The sequence below is a fragment of the Curcuma longa genome, unplaced genomic scaffold (genome assembly GCF_044706935.1).
Source record: "Curcuma longa cultivar G26 ecotype Majalengka, Jawa Barat unplaced genomic scaffold, ITB_CL_G26_1.1 contig_19476, whole genome shotgun sequence".
Lineage (NCBI taxonomy): Eukaryota > Viridiplantae > Streptophyta > Magnoliopsida > Zingiberales > Zingiberaceae > Curcuma > Curcuma longa.
Window position 1 is genome coordinate 1 of NW_027431107.1, and position 8,640 is coordinate 8,640.

At 35.8% G+C, this 8,640-nt stretch overlaps 1 protein-coding gene across 1 annotated transcript; it reads left to right on the forward strand.

Annotated features, from left to right (window-relative positions):
- Positions 1–5,630: 5,630 nt before the first annotated feature.
- LOC141817155 (mannose-specific lectin-like) lies at positions 5,631–6,292 on the forward strand. Its single transcript, XM_074704825.1, has one exon. It carries the CDS (start codon positions 5,690–5,692, stop codon positions 6,152–6,154), a length of 465 nt encoding a protein of 154 aa, XP_074560926.1. The 5' UTR covers positions 5,631–5,689; the 3' UTR covers positions 6,155–6,292.
- Positions 6,293–8,640: the final 2,348 nt, after the last annotated feature.

Consider the following 8,640-nt stretch of genomic DNA (forward strand, 5'->3'; position numbering starts at 1 on the left):
AGATGAAAGATATAAAAGAAGCAGAAAACAGGAGCAGTCCCTCCCTTATTACAAACCTATATGAAGAATATTTTGATTAAAAAATATATATAGTTCGATCTCTAAATATATAAGTTATATTTTTAATTTATCCGATACTTAAAATAAGATGAGAAAGTTGTCTGATCGGACTAAATTTGGATATCTAAATTATAAAAAATATATATATAATTTGAAGATTAAAATATATAATATCTGTTTAAGATTTGTAATTTTAGTTAGCATTTAAATTATTTTATTTTTTCAACTTTTCAAATATTAAAATCAAACCCTATCTCTTGCAGAGTTGCAGATAAGATCCCCACTCAGCCACATGCAGAAATATATGGGTCCCATTTATTTATTTTCTCTTGTTATGTAAAAAATGAAATCTGTCATCTTAGCGATCCTATATGATTGATTTCACGATTATCTGTGAGGAAGTAAATTGAGAAATTACAATTGACCACGACGAAGGAGGATGTTACTCTTCTATAAATCTGTTCTATCATAACCAATTCAATTATGCCCTGAAAGCTAATTCAAAAATGATCATCTAGATTAACACACGATTTCGCTGCTCAGCGAGTCAATACAATGGACGGTCGAAATCGATCTATCACGTGGAAAATATCATAGGATGAGAAACTAACAATTAAGTGGGGTCCACTGCAATTTAAATTCGATTGCTCATAGTTATCCACGAATAAAGTATTTGGAAATTTAAGCACGATTATGGTTTATTGTCCACCAAACAACGTGGATGAGTTGGTAGGATAACGTCCCCTACAAGAACGGTTCCGAGCATCCGGAATAATATACAGTATCATTTTTAATTTTTTTAATTATAATTAAATCTTTTAAAAATTTCTTTTTAGAATTTAAGAGTTAGATTATAATATTAAGTATAAAATTTTAAAATGAAAAAAATTAATTACTCATAAAGTATGTCAGATTGTTATTTATACTTTTTATAATTATTGACACAAAATAGCACTGTACACTATTCTAGGTGTCCGTCCAAAATATTTTATCACTGACATGTTAGATTTAATCTCTTAAGGTGAGCTTAATTATAATGTTGTATGTGGATACGAACCAAACCCATTTAAGTGATCTAACTAAGTTTTAATGAGTTTCGAATTATTGGATGTGGATTAAATATGTAGAATCCGTTAGTCCGTTGGATATTATCGGATATGGATTAAATACGTAGAATATGGCAATCCATTCCATTATTATCTATGGGCAGATAATGGATTGGATATCTATATATAGGGTTTGGTCTCTGAGAATTTTATGATAATTGACATCCCATCTTCGTTTCCCATTGGCGAAGGTGTTACATACTATTATCCTAATTCCCTTGGAAGACCATCCTTTTTGCTTCCATTTCATCTTCTTCCATAAGGATCCAGCAGTTGACATTGCAGGACAAAGACAATGACTCTTCAATCATGATTCCTTGTCATTATTTTTCATAATTAATATATTAAACCATGGTTTGTTGAAACTAGATCCTTGTTTATTTGTATTTCTGATTATTGAAGTTCTTATCCGATTTATAAAACTTATACAGTTTAGGATTTACAAATTTTTTCAATTGTAAGATGGAACCAAAAATCCTAATCGAAATCGCAAACTATGTAGATTCCATCTGTGTTAATAGTGGTATCAGAGCAGACTATGTGGAACTATGTGAGGACCCTCAGGAAAAAAAAGAATGATTGGGGGGCTCCTCTATAAGGGTCCGTTTGGACCGTTAAGGGGGCGGGTCCATTGGGACCATTAGGGGGCTCCCAATCGTCCTTTATTTGAGGGATAGATTGTTGGGATACAATTAAACTCTTACATTAGAAATATATAGAAAATATCCTAGGGTTATAAAATAGATGATATCTCAATTGGTATGAGGCCTTTTGGGTTGAACCCAAAAATAAAATCATGAGGGCTTGGGCCCAAAGTAGACAATATCAAGACCATTGTAGAAATATTTTGATTCCATCGGTACTAAAAATTGGTATCATAGTCATAGTTGATGTTGGAGCCATGTGGGGACCCTCAGGAAAAATGAAGGATGTAGGGGAGGTCGGCCTGGACCATGGGGATAATGGTATGGGGCTTTCAGTGATTCTTTATTTGAGAGGAGGATTGTTGGGATACAATCAAAATCCCACATTGAAAATACTTGGAAAAGATCATAGATTTATAAGATGGAAGATATCTTCATTGGTATGAAACATTTTGGATAAAGCCCAACAAAACCACAAAGGGCTTAGGCTAAAGTGGACAATTTCATACTATTGTGGAGATATTTTGATCATTCCATCGGATCTAACAATGGTATGAGGCCTTTTGGGTTGAGCTAAAAAATAAAAATCATGAGGCTTAGGTCCAAAGTGGATAATATAATATCATTATGGAGATATTTTGATTCTATCGGTACTAACAATTGGTATCAGAGCAGGTCTATGTGGTTCCATGTGGGATTCCTAGTAAGGGGTCCGTGGGGGTGGATCCGTTGGGATCTAAACCAATAAGGGGTCAATTGGGACCGTTAAAGGGGGCTCCCAGTGGTCCTTTATTTGGAAAATATTTATATTGGTATTAGACCTTTTGGATAAAGTCCAAAAGCAAAACCATGAGGGCTTGGACCCAAAATGGACAATATCATACCGTTGTAAAAATATATATGGATTCCATATGTTCTAACAGGGATATCAGAGCAGGCTATGTGAAACCAAACAAAGAAATGGTTGGGGGCTTTTAGTAAGGAGTTCGTTGGGACCGTTAAGGGGACGAGTTCATTGGAACCCGGACAGGGGTCCGTCGGAACCGTTAAGGGGGGCTCCTAGTGGTTCTTTGTTTGAGCGGTAGATTGTTGGAATACAATCAAAGTCCCACATTGAAAATACATAAAAAATATCTTGAGCTTATAAGATGGAAGATATCTATATTGACATGAGGTCTTTTGGCTAGAGACCAAAATCAAAACCATGAGGGCTTAGGTCCAAAGTGGACAATATTATATCATTGTATAGATATATTGAAAGATTCCAATTGAATGAATTGAAATTAATAAGAAGTGGATAATATATACGAACTAAACCCACATTGGAAATACATAGACAAGATTCTGGGCTTATAAGATTGAAGATATTTCAATTGGTATGAAGTTTTTTGGGTAAAAGCTAAAAACAAAACCATGAGGGTGTGAGCTCAAAGTGGACAATATCATACTGTTGTAGAGATATATATGGATTCCATCGGATCTAACAGTGGTATCAGAGTAGGCTATGTAAAGCCAAACAAAGAAATGGTTGGGGGCTTCTAGTAAGGGTTCCGTTGGGAATGTTTAGGGGACAGGTTCGTCGGGACCATTAAGGGGGTCTGTTGGGACCCAAACTAATAAAGGGTCCGTTGGGACCGTTAAGGAGGGCTCCTAGTGGTCCTTTGTTTAAGAGGTAGATTGTTGAGATATAATCAAAGTCCCACATTGGAAATATATAGAAAAGATTCTAGACTTATAAGATGAAAGATATCTTAATTGGTAAGAGGTTAGCTATTAGTATCGATCTATAACGGTATGATATTATCCACTTTGGGCCCACGTCCTCATTGTTTATTTTTGGACTTTATCCAAAAGGTCTCATACCAATTGAGATATCTTCCACCTTATAAGCCCAAAATCTTTTCTATGTATTTCTAATGTGGGACTTTAAATTGATTGTATCCCAACAATCTACTCCTCAAGCAAAGGACCACTGGGAGCCCCCCTTAACGGTCCCAATGTGAGGGCTTAGGTCCAAAGTGGACAATATCATATCATTGTAGAGATATATTGAAAGATTTCAATTGAATGAATTGAAATTAATAAGAAGTGGTCAAAATATACGAACCAAACCTACATTGAAAATACATAGAAAAGATTCTAAACTTATAAGATTGAAGATATTTCAATTGGTATGAGGTCTTTTGGGTAAAGATTGAAAACAAAACCATGAGGGTGTCGGCCCAAAGTGGACAATATCATACCGCTGTAAAGATATATATGGATTTCATCGGATCTAACAGTGGTATCAGAGCAGGCTATGTAAAGCCAAACAAAGAAATAGTTGGGGCTCTTAGTAAGAGGTCCGTTGGGACTGTTTAGGGGACGAGTTCATTGGGACCGTTAAGGGGGTCAGTTGGGACCCGGACCAATAAAGAGTCCGTTGGGACTGTTAAGGCGAGCTCCTAGTAGTCCTTTGTTTGAGAGATAGATTGTTAGGATATAATCAAAATTTCACATTGGAAATACATAGAAAAGATTCTAGACTTATAAGATGAAAGATATCTCAATTAGTATGAGGTTAGGTGTTAGTATCGATGGATACATAGAAAAGATTCTAGACTTATAAGATGAAAGATATCTAAATTGGTATGAAGTTAGCTGTTAGTATCGATGGATACATAGAAAAGATTCTAGACTTATAAGATGAAAGATATCTCAATTGGTATGAGGTTAGCTGTTAGTATTGATGGAATCCATGTATATCTCTACAACGGTATGATATTGTCCACTTTGGGCCCACACCCTCATGGTTTGTTTTTGAACTTTACCCAAAAGGTCTCATACCAATTGAGATATCCTTCCATCTTATAAGCTCAAAAAATCTTTTCTATGTATTTTCAATGTGGGACTATACAATCTACCCCTCAAACAAAGGACAACTAGGAGCCCCCCCTTAACGGTCCCAACGGAACCCACCCCCCTTAACGGTCCCAACGGACCGGTCCCCCTTAACGGGGCCGGTCCCCCTTAACGGTCCCAACAAACCCGCCCCCCCCAACCATTTCTTTGTTTGATTTTACATAGTCTACTTTGATACCACTGTTAGATCAAATAAAATTTATGTATATCTTTACAACGGTATGATATTGTCCACTTTGGACCCAAGCCCCTATAGTTTTATTTTTGATTTCAATTCAAAAGGTATCTTACCAATATAGATATCTTCCATCTTATAAGCCCAGGATAATTTCTATGTATTTCCAATGTGGGACCTTGAATGTATCCTAATAATCTACCTTCCAAACAAAGAACTACTGGGAGCCCCCTTTTACGGTCCCAATGGACTCCTTACTGGTCTGAGTCCTAACGGATCCGTCCCCTTAACCGTCTCAACAAACCCCTTACTAAGAGACTCCCAACCATTCCTTTGTTTGGTTTCACATAGCCTGCTCTGATACCAGAATTCATATATATCTTTACAACAATATGATATTGTTCACTTTAGGTCCAAACCCTTATGATTTTATTTTTAGGGTATATATAAAATATTTTATTCCATTGTTCTTATAAGTTTTTAAAAGTTTAAAATCTTTTTATGTATTTTCAATATGAATTAATTGTATCTAACACGACGGTCACGCATAAAAAAAACATGCAGGGTAGGTATATAGCTTATGGTCCATCCACGTTCATTTATGCCCGATTATGGCGTGTCGTCCTCTAAATAACGTGGGTGAGTTGGCAGGATAACGTTCTCGTACAATTTAGGAGGAGTGTCGTTTTAAGTCCCATAACTCTGCCGCCTCCTCCTCATCTATAAATAGATGGGTCTTGCACGATAGTAATCAAGCAATCACTTGACTGAATTAAGTGAGTGATCATATCCGTAGCTTAACCATGGCTGCCTTCGTCATGCTCTCTGCTGTCCTCCTCGGCCTCCTCCTGCCTTTCTCCATGGCGGACAACAATAATATTCTCCATGGTGACCAGACGCTGGAACCCGGCAAATCCCTCACCGCAGGGGAGTTTACCTTCATCATGCAGTTAGACTGCGACTTGGTGTTGTACGACATGGACAAAAACGTCATCTGGTCCTCCAATACCAGTGGCAAAGGCAACGACTGCTACGCCCACTTCCAGGAGAACGGCAACCTCGTCATCAACGGTTATGATGCCAAGGGCAAGGAAGGAGTTATTTGGGCGAGCGACACCAGCCAAAGAGGTAACGGCAACTACATCCTCGTCGTGCAGGGCGACGGCTACGTCACCATCCGCGGCGAAGCTATATGGATCAAACCTGACACGCCCCACCCCACAAACATGAAGATCAGGAAGAAGATCGCCATGGTGACTAAAAATTAATTGGCTTCACCATGAACCATGCATGGATCGCTAGCTAGTTATTAAATAAATAAAATGAAGCGAGGCATAAATAATATAATATAATTAGCTACATGCATGGTACGTACGTAGCCTCGTTGGTATGTTGTGTGTACTGTTAAGTTGGTAGTGTTTAGTTGTATGACTGTTAAATCCATCACCTTAGTTATCTACTTTTGCTCTGCTCTTTTTTTTTTAAAAGTTGAATTCCGTTGAAAAAAGAAAAACAATTAATTAAATTAAAGAAATCTAATAGCTAGCATATATAAATCGAAAAAATAAAATTAATACAAGTTGGAATCTAATTAATTAGCCTTCGAGTTTTGATAATACGAAACAATATTATTGGCTAATGTTTGAGATTTTGAAAGAGAAGGTTTTTAAAATTTTAGGGGCCATCTCTAATTGAAATACAGAATACATTAAAATGATGGATAATTATTCAAATCTATAGTACATTATCATCGTCCAAATAATAAAGGATAATTATCTAGTGTGCCATCTCAAAAGAATATTGAAATACTATATTAATAAATGCTAATAAAAATCAAACCACGATATATTACAAATCAAAACACCATATATATTAAAATATCATCCAGTAGTTTATAATGATTGTATGTATATCATTAAACTTGTAAAATTAACATCCATTTACATCAAAAGTATACATTTTTCTAAAGTCTTCATATGCAAAATGTTGGCATTCTCAAAAGCTCCAAAAAGTATATTTCGCTACAAACTTCCAATACCTATAATAAATATACAAGAAATGGGTATCACAATGATATCTTTAAAAGAATATAGAAATCTTAATATACAAAATATTAAACCTACAATTTAATTTTAACAAACACTACAAGAAAAAAACAAATACACAACGACAATATTTTTTATCAAAAATATTATCTTTTTTTATTTAACAACGATTTTAGCCAAAAACATTATCTTTTAACGTTTTTTCAAAAAACATTGTCTATTAGTAGTTTTTTAATGTCAAAGACAATGCTTTTTTCAAAAAGTTTTGTCTATTAGCATTTTTTTGATTGGTCAAAGACAACGGTTATTTAAAGCATATTGTCGTTGAGGAGATCTTATATCCAGGATCTTCTTATGTCCTCTGTTTTGAAGATTTTGCCCGTCAGAAACCTTTCAGCTTCTTATGTCCACGGTATGCTTCAAAGTTATGCATCGATCCTCTTCCCCGCTCTTGCACCTCTCCTTGCCTCTCTTTCGCTCTCGCCGCTCCGCCCAACTTATCCTCTCCAAATCTCGATCTTGACGCAGTATAACACAGGTGACGCCAATTTCGTCCTCGACGGGAGCGACAACACTATCCGACATTTTCTCCCGTCTCGATCCTTCCGCAGCCAGCAAGCACAGTGGTGTCGGCTTCCCACGTTGTCGCAACGAGGTTATAAGATGAAAGATATCTCAATTGGTATGAGGTTAGCTGTTAGTATCGATGGAATCCATGTATATCTCTACAACGGAATGATATTGCCCACTTTGGGCTCGCACCCTCATGGTTTGTTTTTGAATTTTATCCAAAAGGTCTCATACCAATCAACTTACGGATTCAAAAATTAGAGTTAGAAAATAGGCTTGACTAATATAATAAATTATATATATATATATATATATATATATATATATATATATATATATATATATATATATATATATATATATATATATATATATATATATATATATATATATATATATATATATATATATATATATATATATATATATATATATATATATATATATATATATATATATATATATAATATATATATATATATATATATATATATATATATATATATATATATATATATATATAAAATTTTCACTAATAATGAAAATTGAAAAGTAATCTCTTGGTCTAGCGGCAGCTGCAGGCCGGCAGCGGCCGCGGCGACAGGCGAACAGCGGCGGCAGGCTGGCAGCGGCCACGGCGGCAGGCCGACAACGGCTGTGGCGGCAGGTAGCAGCAGTAGGGCAGCGGCCGTGGCGGCAAGCCGGCAGGTTCCACAGACTGCAGTGGCAGGCCAACAGCAGCAACGCGAGTGACTCCCTAGTACAACCCATAAGAAGATCCGTCCCAGGTTGGAAAACAACAAAAGGAAGGGGCGAACGAGTGCTGCAACTTTTGAGAAGAGGAAGAAAAAAAGTAATAAAGAATTGTTATAGGAGAAAGAGAAGAAAAAACAATTAAGTTATAGTTGGAAAAAAAATAAGGAGGAGGAAAATCAGAAGAAAAGAAGATCAGATTAGAAGAAGAAGAAGTCAGTGCATTAAGAGTTCCCGCACGAGGCGGTGGGAGCGAGGTACTATTTTTCTTAATCCTATAATTGGTTTTAAATCGATTAAACCAATTTATAATCTAATTAAACTTGCATCAACCATAACTTAATCAAATTAATCGCTAAATTAATCCTAGTTTAGACTAACATATT